This window comes from Syngnathus typhle, linkage group LG1, assembly GCF_033458585.1.
Source record: "Syngnathus typhle isolate RoL2023-S1 ecotype Sweden linkage group LG1, RoL_Styp_1.0, whole genome shotgun sequence".
In the NCBI taxonomy this organism is placed as follows: domain Eukaryota; kingdom Metazoa; phylum Chordata; class Actinopteri; order Syngnathiformes; family Syngnathidae; genus Syngnathus; species Syngnathus typhle.
The window spans coordinates 14,996,313-15,012,925 of record NC_083738.1 but is presented as its reverse complement, the minus strand read 5'-3'; the positions used below and the strand labels follow the sequence as shown (position 1 = coordinate 15,012,925).

General features: G+C 42.9%; 1 protein-coding gene across 2 annotated transcripts in view; it reads right to left on the bottom strand.

Annotated features, from left to right (window-relative positions):
- Positions 1 to 1,734: 1,734 nt before the first annotated feature.
- pcdh19 (protocadherin 19) overlaps positions 1,735 to 16,613 on the bottom strand; it is a 58,894-nt gene continuing 44,015 nt past the window's right edge. For both annotated transcript variants that reach the window (XM_061281467.1, XM_061281475.1), the window contains exon 5: positions 1,735 to 4,272. In XM_061281467.1, coding sequence (XP_061137451.1) covers positions 3,707 to 4,272 — 566 coding nt within the window. In that variant the 3' untranslated portion in view covers positions 1,735 to 3,706. The remainder of the gene's footprint in view (positions 4,273 to 16,613) is intronic.

Sequence of the window (16,613 nt, the reverse complement as noted above, 5' to 3'; positions counted from 1 at the left end):
GTGATTCATAGCAACAATTTTAAAATTATTTTACATAATTTTACCCTTTCACCAAATACTTTTATGCGGCTCTTTGGCTGGTTTCATGCGGCTCTTTTACGTTCATGTCAACATTTGTATTTATTTTTTGTGCGTATTATCTTCGCTGGAGTTCAATATGGTATCTTGGTCAAACGCGCATGCGCGTGAGGTGAAATCCCGCAAAGGAGGAGGGACAAACCCATTTGAGGAGTGTCAATTTCGCTCTCAAAATGGCAAGAAAAAAATGAACAGCTAAACGAATATATGACAATGAACACAGGACGTTTTTAACAGAGTTAAAGTTGTTTTTTGTTGAACGCAATGGCAAGCAATTCTGCCTGATATGTCGGACGTCATTAGTGCATTTAAAAGCTTCAAATGTTCAGTGCCACTTCAGCTCACTTCATGCCAATATCGATAAGGACTTTCCAAAAGGGACTGAATTTCGCAAGCACAAGTTTGGACACTTTGAATGGTCAGGCAGAAAAATAAGTACAGTTTTTCAAAAAAATTACGAACCACTCAGAGACTGTCACGCTTGCATTGTTTCAACTGGCTTGGAACATTGCACGGGCTAAAAAGCCGTACAATGAAGTGGAGTTCGTTAAAAAATTCCTCAGTGACGTTATTGAAATCTTGTCTCCTGAAAACGACCAACTAAAACGAATGGTCTGTCCCGCCACACATAGTAAGTGAAAGAAATTATGTTTTTGTTTGTGGAATTTGAGAGTTTGTCTGTGTGAGACAATGCACACAATGTTCATTGTTGAAAATGTGGTCTTTGGTCTGTGGTTTTAGTACTGTAGGAGTCAATTTGTCATTATCATGTTGGTGCGTGACATGATAATGTCACACAATAAATTTGGCTGAGCAGAGGTGTGTGTTTGTGTTTGCGTGTGTGTGTGCATGTGTGTGTGCGTGCGTGTGTGTGTGGGGGGGGGGGATGTTCATGTGTGCTCATGTGTATGATGTGGCTCTTGGCGATGACACAGTAAAAAATGTGGCTCTTAGTCTTTGACTGGTTGGCCACCCCTGCCTTATGGGGACAGTCATGTATGTGTAAATACATCTATCCATTAGTTTTCCATACTCTTTGCACTCGTGTGAATGTAATCCCCTGACTTAAGAACTGTAATGATGTGCCATGTCTAAATACAATCAAATGGATTAGTAAATGTTTTGTGTTTGTCCTTTGATTTGCCTCTGTATACCCACCTCAGGCGTAAGTCTTTGAAAAAAAATCAACAGTTTTTACTTTCACCTGAACTGTAATTCTTTGAAAGACTCTGGGAAAGAAAGTAGATATGATCAAAGCCAACTCTTCTTCAGGTGCAAGGACTAAAAAGCTGTGTTGAAGTTGTTAGATAATTGTTGTTTGGAATATTTGTATGCATTTAGTTGTGAGTAAATTGTAGGTCCATTGTTGTTGAGATGCTTGAATCACGATGCAAAGATACCAGCAGTTTTCATTGTCGTCAAGTGAGCTTTTTGATCAGCCTTTGAGCTTTGACAGAACCCGTGCATTGCTCGAGTCACACCAACAAATTTGAATGTGAAAATTCTTCCACGATCAACTCGCTTAATGTAAATCAGTGTTGCCAAGCCAAAAGACTCACTCAGTTGCTTGACGCTCACACATTTCCTAAAGTAGATTTTCTTTTTTTTCAAGTTTTTGACTTGTGTGTGCAGGAAAGATCAGTCAACAAGGCAGAGCACATTTAATAGTTTAATTATAAGCTGCTGTATACATTCAGTGATTATTCTGATGTTCATTTTGCCAGAAGCCAAGGGTGAGACCAGCAAAACATTCAGTTACAAGATCTAAATATTTTTTTGTATGCAGTCTGTCCACTTTCATTCACACGATCCACATTGTACAAGTTTACTGCAAAGCAACATAAAACCACATTGCTGACGTGCCTCCGATCTTTGTCATGTCAGACATAAGCCTGCTGCTTGTGGGGGCCAGGGGTCTTGTTTACACCACTCTTATAAAAACTTTGTGTCAGATCAACAGATGCGTGATGAGTGCTGGGTGAGCCCAAGCTCTCAGTGAAATATCTGAAAATATATCGAATTTTTTTTTTGGCCCAGTATGATGCCAGGCGGAACCCCAGTTATCAGCTTGAGTGTAAGATTACAGGTCTTATGTTTGCATTGTTGGTTCATTTTATTTTATCTTATTTGGTTTCTTTTGCTATCTCACTCTAATGCTCATTGAACAGACACACTAATGTTGGTGCTGGAATAGCTTTTTTTTTCTTTTTTGTATATATATATTTTTTTTACATTTTCTAGTTGTCCACACAGAAACTTGATGGCACAAGAACTGACCAATAAGAAACTCTTTACAACAAGGTAGACTGCAAGTCAACAGTTTCCAGGGGCATCACAGTCAAAGAAAAATAATTCACGTTCATTTTGAAAATTAAAAACGAAAAAAACAAAAACTATTTCAATATAAAAATCAAAAGACAAAAAAGAAATAAAAAACAAAAGTAAGTATAACTTACTCATAGAATAACTACACAGAATTAAATATTCTCATTATACATTTTTAAATTATCTATAAAATATATTTTGGCTTGTTTTTTTCCCCTTTTTTGTGTTTGTGTTACAAACGCTACTGTAGCTTCAGTTGAACACCAATGTTTATTTTTATCTGCCTTTTTTTAAATCTGTTGAAACAAAACATTAAAGGGATTGTCACATAACAACAGGTTAATAAAAATGATAATAATAAAACTCTATACAGAGTTCCACATAGCAAGACAAGAGTGACGATCCCTTCTATCCTAGCCCCATAGTCAAAAGTCAGAAAAAGGTACAAGACTCCACGCAACACAAGATCCTAATTTGTGCTCCGTTGGCTACAATCAAGGTTGCCCGTCACAGATGCGGCGGCGTACAACCGGGTGTGAACACATGACTGTCTATTCTGCTTACATTGTTCTTCGGGGGGGGGGGGGGGGGGGGGTTATAGCCACAGATAGCCACAGTTCACTTAGCTCCATCCATGTAAAAAGCTCACAGTCTGGTGACGGCGGCATGTCCTCGCAGATGCAGAGAAAGCTTCTCGTAGTAGACAGGGTGTGTGCAAACAGGACGGATAGGTCATCATTTTACATCTCCCTCGAATGCACAAATACCTTTTGAGATGAATCCTGTGTGTCTTTTTTATTACACTGACTGATCTCACTATACAAAGGAACCAAGAGCAGATTTTGGCAGCTTGAAACAAACTGCAAAAACCAAAGAAGGCAAATGTTGAATTGTGATACAAAAAGTCGTCCAAAAGGCATAACTGTACTCGGGTGTCGGCACCTTGGGTGTCCAACGTGTCCCGCTTTGGCGTGAGAGCTGGAGTGCTCCGCTGGCCATGTCTGTGCAGTAAACAGTAACCTGCCTGTCCACTCGCTGCTTATATAAAAAAAAAAAAAAAAAAATGCAAATAAGGAGAAAGTACTGCGACTACAACAAAGCCACATCTACTACCTTGGCATGAGCACACAACTAGCTGCAGCACACTCTTGAATATTGCATACCGCAAACGGGTGTGTCTGGTGAAGTCCCACGGCCGGACTCTTCTCGTGTACACACAGCTATTGCAGGATATACTGTATATTTATATATGGTACGTGAATTTCACACCGCATGAGCTGTAAGCGCGTGGCGGAGAATCTCACTAAAGCACAATGTCCTTCAAGCGCTTGCTGCTGGGGGACTCTTTGTCACGGCCGTCGTGCAGAAGCGTGTTAAACTCCCGCACCGACGGCTCGCTGTCTTTGCCTTCCGGTTGCCGGAGCAGACTGTGGTTGGCAATGCGCTCCGCGTCGCGGCATTTCAGTGTGTTGTAGGCGGACGAGGGCTTGGACAAAGGGCTCTTCAGGTGCACGGGGGAAGTGATGGGGCTAGCCGCTTCTCGCCCGTTGCCGGCTTCGCGCACGGCGGCGCCGTTGGCCTTGGGACTGCACACCTGTGACTCATGAGTCCGTTTCCCCTTTACATCACCTCGCTCAACATCCTCTGGCCCGTCCTTGCCGAAGGTGGCAAAAGTCCTCTTGGTGGTGCCGTCCTCATAGTGGGGTACGTCCACAGTGGTGGCCTCGATTGACAAAGCAATGACGTTACGAGCATGCTCAGGCGACTTGACGCGTGCCGGCAGGGGGACCCGAGGCATCCAACAGCGGTCAGAGTGTCCAAGGATGCGGCATTCATCTTGGCAGTGGAAGCCTTCAGCGGGCTCTCCACCTGAAAAAACACGAGAATTTTTGATTGGATTGTTAACATCTATTGTAAATCACTAAAAAACAAAAAAAAACTGTAATTTAATAAGGAATTATAAAAAACACCAAAATGAGTATTTTGTAAACACGTCCATGCTTGCGATGACTGTACTCCCATTGGACAGCAATGACAAGGGCAGCACACGGAGCACAGACCCGGAAATGGAGGAAAACGTGCGGTGTCTGGTTAAGTCCAAAAATGCTCATCTATCCTGGACTTGGTTTGGATTTACGCTGTTTGTATTCACACCTGAAGCGAACTGCACCAGAGTCCTTTTGGAAGCTCACCAAGACCACTTTAAAAAGTGGGTCTCAGTCCGGTTCTTTACTCCGCACCAGGATTCATTTGGGTGTAGGTCCGGACCAGCAGTCAGGTCTGAATACACCCTTAAATTCTTGTCAGAAAGAACCTATTCCTACTTTAGGGTTTACTATCAGAATATGTTGAAATGGTGCTGCAACTGCTGATTAATTTGATGAATTGTTTATCAAAAGTCTTTTACCACCTTTCTATAATAATGTTTTTGGGGTTGGCAACACTAGACCATCAGAGTTCATTTGAAGCGGTGCGATCAGATATCTCACAGAGACACCAGACATATTTTCGGTTCCTCCCTTTCTCCGCACCTGTCATCTGGCACCGACTCATAAATATGTAATGATGTTTTACTCTGTAGTGAATATGAGATTTGTCTGCAGTCTGTATGGACGCACTTTCTCATTCTGTTTCTTAAAAAGGGGGAAGGACTTTTACAACAGCTCTTCAGCACGCTGGTGTCATGCTCTCTTGCCGTCTGCAGACTAAATTACCTCATAGGATTGATTACAAAATGTTGGCCGCAGCACGCCTTTTAAAGATGATTGAACCCTATAATAGGCGACAAATCTCTCCAGTGAGCCGTCCTGCTGCACAGATATGCATTGACACATTTTTGCGCTCCAATCTACTCATTGAGCACGAGCCAACCTCCATATCAAGAGGCCCAAGGTGACAAGACAGGATCTCAGGGGGGGGGTTGTTTGCAATCGACCCAAATGCATACGCTTACATCTGGCAATCATAGCCAGACAGATCACCTAATTAAAATCATTAGTGATCTGTTTTTCTTGATTCATTCCTTGCACCTCAGCGCAGGCTCTGGGGATCGATAAATGAAGATTGGAGATATGTCTGTGACGCTTTGCTAGAGGCCTCCTTCTTACGTTACTGTCTAATCAAAATGATAACGTGCGAATGTGCACGCAAATCCCATATTAGTAGAAAGGTCACTTGCGGAGTGAGTCCGTTACCTGTAAGGCCAGCACCAAGAAAACAGATCACGATTGACCGTTGTCCAAAGGATTACATTCTGTACATTCATATTACATTCAGAAATGTAACAGGGGTTTACCATTTTACTAAGGAGTATAACATCATCAACATCACCTCAACATAAAATCGATTGCTCAATGAGAATATTAAATCCATTTTCAAATCTTGCACTCTTGCATTTGCATAGATGCTGATTGGAGCTGCTGCACTGGTGGCAATCAAGCAGACTAAGGGTACAAAGCTGGGGTTGTTATTTCGAGCTGAGGGATCCAATCAGAACATAAAAATGTCATCACAGCCAAAAGTCTCTCCAGTCTTACTTGAGCTACAATAGCGGTTGATTCCTAAAACCTGATCACACAGTGTCTTTAATTGGCTACCTGACTGAAAAAGAGTGCCTGATTCCTTGAAGGGGGGGTTATTGCATGGTTAGGATCTTGTCTACGGGTTAGACTAGTCACCCACAAGAGTGGCGTTAGACCAAACCTTGGCAATAGTGTTAGGATGTTCAGACGGCATGTGGAGATGCACTCAATGAATTGGGACAGTGTCCTGGTTTCAGCATAACCTGAAATGCTGAGTAAAGCCATTCTTCTCCATTTTCTAAAGCCATTTTGGATGTTGCTGCTATGGGGAAAGGGCATCCAGGCGACCATCCACTTTCTGCTACTATGTTTTTTGATCTTATACATAGGACATGGGGTGTGTTGCATGAATAGGAAATTACATGCACATGACATCCAAATTAGAGTGTCACCTGCAAAAGTTATGTGTTCCCACACATATTTGTTGAGTCTTTATCCAACCCTGTGACATTAACATCACCTGGTTCATTCTTTCGTCCAGTTCAAGGTCTACGTTTATTTATAAGAAATAGCTTTAGAAAAATCTCCAGTGACACGGTTGACATAGTAAATCTCTCAACTGATTAAAGATTTGCAAGCGTCTTGGTAATTTAATGCTGCTTCCGCCGACTACTTTGGCTTTTTTCTATCGCCTGAAGCAATTTCAAAAGCATGAAAAGCCTTTGGGGCACAAAGAGAAACACACAAGTTGTATGATTCCTCCTTAGCAGCGCATGCATTTCCAGTGAATGTTTGCTTCAACTCTCACTCTTTTGGTTCCTTTGGGGTCTATGGGAGAGCAACCAGGGTGTAAATGGCATTGTTGTACAAGCCGAGTGCCATTAACACGCACACATCCTGCCTCTGCGTGGAGCTTTATAAAACGCAGATGTCGCTCTAAAGAGCCGTGACAAATTTTGATGAGGCAGAGTTTACATCAAAAAAGTGACCTCCAACAAAGCACAATCCTCCTATTCTCAACCCACTAATAAGCTTGTCGATGATTAATTTCAGGATTCATAGAGCGGCGCTCAACTTTGAAAGCCAATGCAGAAACAAAGATGGTGACGGCTCCTCCTGCTAAGTTTTTTTTTTTTAGAAATATGATGGTCAATCAGCTTGAAGGTCAGATTTGTTTGTTATCCACAACAGAGCATTGGAAACTACAAAAACCTCACAAGGATCTCTGATAAGGGGAGAGAGATTGTTATCTAATTGCTCGTGTTGTAGTTCTAGAGATCGATTTTCATCCTGAAACCATTTTTAAGTCTTGTCTCGGAATCGAAGGCATTTTTACTCTTGTCTTGTCTTGGTCTGGGACAGGATGGACTCAGGATTTTTTTTATCAAGACCGCTGAGACCAAGTAATGTGAGCAGTGTTAAATACAGATGGAGGGTGTTGCGCTTCCTTGTTGGTGTCACCTGGAGTGGCAATGCCCCATGCGCACAGAGAGTGAAAGGAAGACTACTCGAGACGCAGCGCCCAGTAAAAATAAGAAAAAATGTCGACCGAGTCGCCAGTAACTAGGTTTGGTCTCCAAAAGATTTTTATTTGCCAAGTGAAATGTAAGCAGAAACACTCTCTAACATACAAATTCTGTGGTGCTGGCACTTTTATCTGCACACTAAGAGGAAGCATAAAGACAGGTAAAGTAACCGTGAAATGAACCACACCGGAAATGTTATCGTAAGAAAAACCCATTCTAAGACAATGAGCAAAAATAAGATCTTTTCTACCTGCAATGCTTAGTCTCGACCTCCAAAGGTCTTGGTCTTGTCTCGGTCTCAAAGCTCTGTAATGTCTTTGTCTCAGTATGAGTGGTCTTGACTACAACATTACTAATTGCCAAGTGCGGGGTCGTAGGACAAAGAACTTGACTTAAAGTAAGGCATCAAACTTAGAAATGTAAAGTACCCATCTTTCCTATCACATTAATTTCCTTTAGGATTAATGGTAGACTTGACACCGGACTGGTCATTTATCCAGTCAAAGGACACATTAAGGCAGAAGGCCACTCACATTCGCTGACACACTATCACTGAGAGGGAGCTAAACTTGCAGTGTTTGCACCAAACTCAGGTGAATGAGCATTAAACCATAATTGACACCATGAGAAATATCTCAATTCCAGTTGTAATTGTAGTTCCGACCAAATGTTGATTAGTATAACCCAAACATTCTCTATTTCTTCCTCACAGTTTGTCACCGTGCTCATTAAATTCAGTGCCTCCGTCCATCTGATGAAGATGTCTTAACTTGCTGGCACAGAGATTTGAGGAATCCCTCAGCTCCGACAAGCTCATCGCTAAATTTGCCATCTCCTTGTGCGCGCACATAATGAGCCCCTCTTGTCATACAGCTGGAGGTGATGTTTGTGTGTGGCTAATGGAGGGAAAAGGCGAGAAAAAAGAATCAGCGAAAGACTAAAAATCCCCCCTGACGGGAGCAAAGAGGGGATGCGTTCACTGTCAGGAGGAGCTCGTCAAAGAAACTCCCAGAGCTTTTGCAAGTTACTTTGTGTCAACGTCGGCAAACACACCGGAAGATCTTGAACAGTGACATCATCCTATGAAACACGTTAAAGAGACTGGTGGTCATTCTGAAGGTCGAGTTGAGATGCTAAAATTGTGTGTGATGCAGGATGACATACTTAAGTCAGCCTGCTATCACAGCTTGACAAACCCCAAAGGGAACCCGAAACAGCACTGCGGTGTGCTAAATCACTTTACAGGGAGAATGGCTGCCACTTTGGGCTTTAAACTCCCTTTTTGTATCCTCCACTTTGCGCTGACACTTTTGCTGTCGGTGCGGCGAGCACCCGCATTGTGCTTGTCATATGAAAATACACGCTCTGCAACTGACAAGCAGACATGTTGATGCCACTGTGATGTTGACGCTATCAAAGGGAATAATTAAGAGCAATTTACACCTTGATATGTTTTACGTGCGGCTCGAATGAAGCGGCACTTTGCTTTAATGTGCCACTTTCCTCTTCCGCCGTCACAGCCTTTGAAATTAAACCCTATCAAATCAAATGGCTTCGACATATCTATCGGAGTGTTTGAAAAAACAATTATTCGACAGGGAGAGCAAAAAGCTACTCTGTCAACAAGTAATGGCAATCGGCTGCATTTCAATGGCACTTCTTGACAAACTACCTCATCATAGACTGACGATGGTCCGGGCAGCTGGACAGGCTTTCTCGAATCAGGAAACAATGTTTTCATCTTGGATTTGGCTACATTGATAGTGCTTTCCTGTCTGCAGTCTACTGACTGCAATTCCCAGCTTGCCTTCTTTAAACATTTCAACATTTGCTATGCTATGCCAAGTTTGATTTGATCCCGTTTTGGTACATGTTCCTGCGCACTCTGCCGCATTCAGCTTTCAAACCACCCCTCGTAAACTCTCGGCGATGATTGTGTCTATTAGATTTGAATGACAGCTGACACAAGTTGGCCAACACAAGTTATTGCTCAGTTAGATATGAGATAACATTACTGGTGTCCGTTTTCAACTCTGTCTAAAAATGATCGAATACTTCAACTCAAATTGCATCCAACACAAGAAGGCCAAAGCAGTTGAAGTCGAAGGACAAATCAGTCCATGTCCATGGAAGGGTTTATGTCTAAAAAGGTTTGAGTCTGACACGTTTCAGAGCACCCATATGCTTGCATTCACTATTTGAACTTTTCATTCGCCAGGTTGCAATTTCAAAATACATTTTCCTCCCCAATGCACTGGGACTGACTTTATCCTGTTGACTTATTTGAAACGGCGTCAAATCCCAAAATCTTTTCAAAGAGCGTGTCTTCTGGCATCCGTGGTTGTTGTGAAGACAACATGGCAGCCGACACTCGCTGCAATGAAAGGGCTAAGATTTGCTGCTCGACAGTATTCTCTCGCTGCTCTCATCATGGCGCTGCATTGTATCTTTGACAGTGAAATGGCTGTTTTGTAATTGCACTCGGTATTAATTTTCCATTCTGGCAGCCACACAGCAAAGATTGATTAAATCCAAATTGCTACTACAGGGCCTTGATGAAGCAGTTGCCACAGAAGAGGTTAGAAGAATTATATGGGAGGACAATTCACGGGGAAAAATGGCACCAGCAGCGCAGAGGCAGACGAGAGTGGGAACCAGTTTTGGGAGTCCGGTCCATGCTCACATGTAGACATCAAGTCAGTTCTAACCACCTCAGTGGAACGGGTGCGTTTGCCAGCTTAGTTTCGGACAAACAGCCTCATTCACCACTCACCCGGGAGAGTCCGAGCTTTGCTGTCATCCCAGCGAGCCAATTCAGCGCGTGCGCCATAAATCAGCCCGCAGGCTCGGCTCCAGCGGGAGTGGCAAGATGGAGTGTGATGGTCTTGTTTTTACAAACAGTAGAGGGGCACCCTTACTGCGCCGGGCAAGCCATCACTCTGTGCACACCACCACCACCACCACAAAAACACCCACTAGATTCATCCCTTGAAGCTCCCTTGCCATAGCCCATCATTTATGTGTCTCCTCCTCCTGTCCTCCCCTTTCGTTTCATCAGCACTGCTGTCTGACATACATTGCTGTAATTAAATATATCCCTCATCCAAAATTCTTCACATTTTTGTCTAGAATGACTAAGTCTGGAAGTCAAATATTAATTGTGAAAGAAATTGGAATCAGTGGGCGGTCTTGTTAGCACATCGATACGTGCGGCGAAGTCATGGGTCTCCACGCTTCTCCATTTGCACGTTAACCCCAGTCAATTGATGAAGAACAGATTTGACGTCAAATCCATCACGCGGCGGAATATCTGACAGCTTGTTACTTGCCGCACGTGTAGCTGTACCCTCCTTGCGGCTATTAAAATATGTCACTTCAGCTTAATTTTAGTACGTACTGTATATACGTACATGCTATAGCTGCACTTGTCTGACTGTTTAAAGAGAAACAGGCCAAACTGTATTCCAGGTTTTGACCTTGGCCGCTGGCGATCCTGAGCCAGCAGGTTCTGATGTGAGGAATGAATTACCTAACCCATGTTAACAAACAATGCACACGCGTCTAAATTGGTACAAACAGCAGATGTTTAACAGCTGTGTAACAGAGACGGCCGGGTACAACAAACACAACTATGCTGTTAATACACCATCATATCTTTGTTAGGTTTAAAGGCAGGACTGTTGGCTATTGTGTGAAGTACAAATGAGATGAATTTTTGCAATGTTACGTGGGTTAGCACTTTCCAATGTCCGGGCAATGATTTTTCCACAATGCCGTACCTAGTGAGGACCATCTGTAGCGCAGGCCAGGAATTTTTTTTTTTTTCATCCCTTTTTTGTTGGGTTTTTTTGCTCGCATTGTGATATTAAACAAGGTACAGCTTAAAAATGCAACAGTGTTAAACCAACAAATAAAATAAAAAGGAAGTCAATATTGGGGAGGGGGTCACAAGCACATGAAGAATACGCACACTCCAAACCGGATGACTCTCCTGATTTGAACACAGAGCCTCAAAGCTGCGAGGCAAACCTGCTAAGCACAAATTAAATCTGCTGAAAAGAAATTCTAAATATTTTAGCAAGTGATTTCAAGTTCAAATTAAACTACAATATAGTACAAAGATCACAATCTTGACAATAAAAAAATTAAAAAAACGTATTAGTTCTGTTATTATCGTCCCAGCTGCATTTTTGACCTTACTGCTACATTTGGACAAAACTCCATCTGGAAGTTGAACAAATCAATAGTTTTGAATATGAATGAACAAAAGACTCAAATCCATCAAGGTGAATAATGGTAGCAACCTTTATATACTGGAAATACTTTCCAGCTTTTGCATTGCAATATGCAGTGTGGTGTTTACAACAGCAACTACGCAAATGTTACGCTTGCCAATTGTCCGCTTTTTCAAATTGCCCTCCTAAAGGTAAGCCTCACAATTAACCTATGTTCTGGCCCTGCTGGTTCTCCACACAGCGGGCGCCTGATATGCCAGCTGTGCACATGCCAATGCAGCCATGACAGCATAGCGATCTTCCCGCCCCCGCATACTATGTGATTGACTCATTTTAACTCAGCACAGCTTTTAGCAGAGGACAAAATGAAAGGTGTGTTTAAGCCTGACCAACCTCACATAATAATTTGCTCCTAAACCTGAGTCTGAGGGGAAACATAAAGGAGGGGCCGAAGCAGCGGTCAGCATTGAGATGGAGATGAAAGCCAAGGGGAGGTACTTAAATGGGCTAAATGACCTGTGAAAACTTTTCACATTCATACAACTTGGTCAAAATAGCTCGCAAAATTGCATATGCATGTTCGACCATGGGTTGACGACGTCACTTTGAAAAGAAATTGTCCTTATCTTAAATGGTCTTTTGAAAAACATTTCTGTGAAAAGTCAAATTGTGTGGCGCATCCACAGCACCACTCCATGGCCAATCGTCAACAAAGGGACATTGTGCTGTGATCGATGGGCACTTAGTTCCGTCCGGAACACCTCACCCCGTCGACAATATATTTTCAGGTCATGGTCGGCGACGACTGTATATTTACGGGCATGCTGAAGGGTCATCCTTATGTGCTCATCATCAACCTCTCACGACACCAAAGCAAGCATTGTTGAACACATGGGTTCGTGCTATAATCGTATGGTCTCATTTGAATCCATTATCCCATGATCCATCACGCATAAGACAACCAAAAAGTAGCGTGTCTATTTTCTTTCCTTTTTGATTATTTCAGGCTTCTTTATTTTTGCCAGGTGGAATCAAAGAAACACAAAGTCTTAGTGCCACTAAATACGTTTGGACGCTTGGACGGCAGAGCAAAAATCCAAACCATTCTTCTGTCTCTGTCGCTCTTTCTCTCGCTCTGCTTCCGACTTGCCTCAAAAAAGCAGCCTTACATAATTAATACAATGTGCCTTCTCATTCAGTCACATTCACTTTGTGTCAGGCAGGCCTATGTGTTTAATATTCCATTTTATCTTGTCACCGAGCCCCGGTGAGGTACCCGCTCTCTCATTTCCCTCTCATTTCCCTCTCTACCTTCCGCCTTTTCTTTCCTCCCCCTTCCCTTGAAAAGTCTCTTCGAGGTAATTTTAACAACCACTGGAAGTAGGACATTGTAATATGGTGAGTGGCAGTATGAAGTATGAGGGGCAGCTTAAGCTATGTGAGCAGAAAGGCACACAATGAGGTGGAGTAGTTAGCCATCATGGTTTACTTTGTTGCCTCCAAGAACCTGTGGCAGTCAACGCGTGTTTGGACATTTAATTGCACCTGGGGCGTATGCCCAGTGTTGCATTGGACCAGATTCTGAAATAAATAAATAAATACATCCATTACTAAGATATGTTAGACTCACAGATTTCAAGTTTCACCTCTAAAATCAGAATGAATGATAGCGATGAGACAGCGAATAAAATCATTGGGAAATACTGGGAATAGATGTATTCTGTTCATGGTTTAAACTGTTTAAGCCTTCTTTGTGTTTTTTAAACATTAGTTTTACATTTAGTTTCATGTTTTCCAATGTCCCTTTTGCCCCTCATGTCGTATCAACTCGTTAAATTTGCGTTTCCACCTGTTCTCGTCAATCTGTTTCCGCTGTCAATCAATCAGCTCTCTCCTGCCACTTTTTTTTTCAGGTGTACCTCGCTGTCATGACAGTTTGCTTGTATATAGCTCCCTGGTTTCATTCAGGCTTTGTTGGTTCATGGGTGATGTTGCTAGTCATTTGACATTTTCTGGAGTTTTGAGTTTATTCCCTGAATTTCTTTTTTGTGAACATTTGTTTGAAATTGCCTTGGTTAATTTAGTATTTGGGTAATTCCACATACCTTGTTTGTTTGTTTGTTTTGTGAATAAATCAATTTATTTCATACTACTTTATTTGGTGTAAATCTGAGGCATTAAACAGTGGCGTTTCTTTTGACCTTATTTTTTGATTTTTTTTTTTATGGGTTGGTGTGTGAGTGGAGGGTTAGTTTTAGAATTCCATCCATCCATTTTCTATACTGCTTGTCCCCACAGGGGTTGCGGGCGTGCTGAAGCCTATCTCAGCAGTCAACAGGCAGTAGGTGGGGACACCCTGAACCTGTTGCCAGCCAATCGCAGGGCACACAGAGACGAACAACCATCCAGACTCACACCTAGGGGCAATGTGGAGTGCTACCAGACATGTTTTTGGGATGTGGGAGGAAACCGGAGTGCCCCAAGAAAACCCACGCGGGGATGGGGAGAACACGCAAACTCCACACAGGGAGGGCCGGAGGTGGAATCGAATTCGCACCCTCCTAGCTGTGAGGTGGACGTGCTAACCAGTGCGCCACCAAGCCGCCCAAGTTTCGAAATTATTGGTGTTTAATCTTTTCAGCATTTCACCAGGGGATGCGTCTTTTTTTTTTTTTTTTTTATATCAGCTCTGTGGCTTTTTCCTCTAAGAAAAACACTAAACCATAGAAAAACCTAAACCCTTAGTTGCCCTTAGTCAATCCTTTTGCGCTCACTCAACTTGGCTCTTGACTTACATTAAGGTTGGTTGGAATGATTCAGTGTTTCAGAGTAATCCACTTTTCTTTACTAATTCCATGCATTTATACAGTCTTGGTTGTTAATGAAACAAGGCTATGCATTATATGCATCCAAGACTCCTGGTGCAGAAGCTCATTTTGGTTACAAGGTGCAATAGTTCCTTACCAAAAAGGCTATTCTTCACCATTCTGCCCGTCAAACAGCAACAGCCGTGCTGATTTCTTTCTGGCTCCACATTATTCACCACAGCAAGAGCCGCTCCACGATACCACTTAATATGAGTCAGAATCAATAGCCTCAGCATTACCACCTGCCAACCAGTGCAGCACTATGCAGCCTCCAAGTCGCAAAAGGATTTGCACATGTGCAGGGGAGGGAAAGACCATGAGGATACGGGGAAACTAATGGGCACATCTTTTTTAATTTGAGTTACATGCATAAGTGTGTGGGGTCTGACACAGTGGAAGTAATTGGATTTCCCTGCGTGCGCCCACTCATAATAACATGCTGAGCTGTGACACGCAAACATCCTTATGTGTAGCGATGGGTGGGCAAAAAGGAAGGGCAGGGTTGGGTGGAGGTGTGGGTGAAGCAAGGTGCAACAGAGTGGAAGTGGCAGGTGTCAAAGATCCAATTCCCGCCATCCGCTTCCCCGTTTCCTTCTCTCAACAGCGGGAAAGCCACACAAGAGGCTTTGCGTGGACTTCCAAATGCAACGTGGCTGAACCTATGTTGAGGAATGAAGAGGTCAAGCCTGCTTTATTTATTTCCTGATGCTAATGTGAGCCGAGTAGGTGCACACAACACACAAAAGCCCGCAGCTCCTAGACGAGGGTGGTGGTGGGAGGGGGTGCAACGCTGCGGGCCTGTCCTCTTCATGCATTTTGGCCTTGTCTTTAACGAGCGCGGCATGAGAAGAGGCACGTCATTAAATAGAGCCCCTCTGAGACTTGCCTGTCTGCCATTAAACTTAACAGCCAACCTCTCCCATTACCTTTTATCCTTCCCTTTAAGAGGCAAGGGACAGAGGGCCTTTGAAAAGTCAAATTTGGCCACCATCGATTGAGTCCCCAGCTTAGTTATATGAAAGAAAGGACAATAAAGCCACTACAGTGCACGTTTTCCCCCTCACTAACACTAAGCCCAAGACTGTAAATAACCAGCAACAGATCTGCCTGATTTTGCATTAATACGATAATTATGCTAATGCCCAGAAAGATTTGCCTGGAGGAAATATCCCTTTTTGTACAAAAGGCTCTTTGTGAATAATGTTGTTAATGTTGATTAATTCACTTAATTTGCTTATGCACCACCGCTGGCAACGATGCAAACACATCCATGCGCCGCGCTCAGCCGTTGACCTTTTTCACGCTCAAGTGGGCGAAAAACAAGCGTAAACTAGCATGTAGCACAACACACTTCAGAGCGACTGACTACTGGTAGTAATCATCCAGGCAGTGTTACAAGCATGCACGCTGCACTTCAGATGTGTATCATTTGCATGCTGTAACACCAACAACAAAAACACGATATAGGAAGGTCATGTTTCACCAAACTCGAGCAGAATCAAACAAAATGTCTGGTTTTGTCAAAACAGATTTGGGATTCTTGTCGGCCAAAACATTCTGTTTTCAAAATATTGGACTTTTTCTGTCGAAGGGTGACAGAAAAGATCAGGGGGCAGACTAGGCATCCACTCAGGCTATTATTTTCCCCTGTACGTATTTTCTTAAGAATGTGTTAAAACTATGTAATTTATAATATAAATATTCCTTTGTAAAATGTTAGCTATAGTAGCTTTAGCTACTTTGTAACACTGCGTGAACATATTCTGGAGAGTTTCAATGCTTATTCATACACTTGAGCCAACTGCAATTTGTAGTTAACCTGACAAGAGCTGAAACGGCCCACTTCTGAGTCTGTCTGTGACGAGTTAACTTTCAAGATTTCCTGAAGAGTCTTGACCAAGAAAAAAGGTCCAGCCTCATCAATAGTTGATATCGCGAGTCACGCGCTAAGCCGCTTGCTGCTGAGACCGAATGTCGAGTTAGAGCACGGCTCGCCGAGGTCACCTGGGGGGCAGCGAGAGAGGACCGATGCTGATTGCTGAATGAAAGATAGTCATAGTA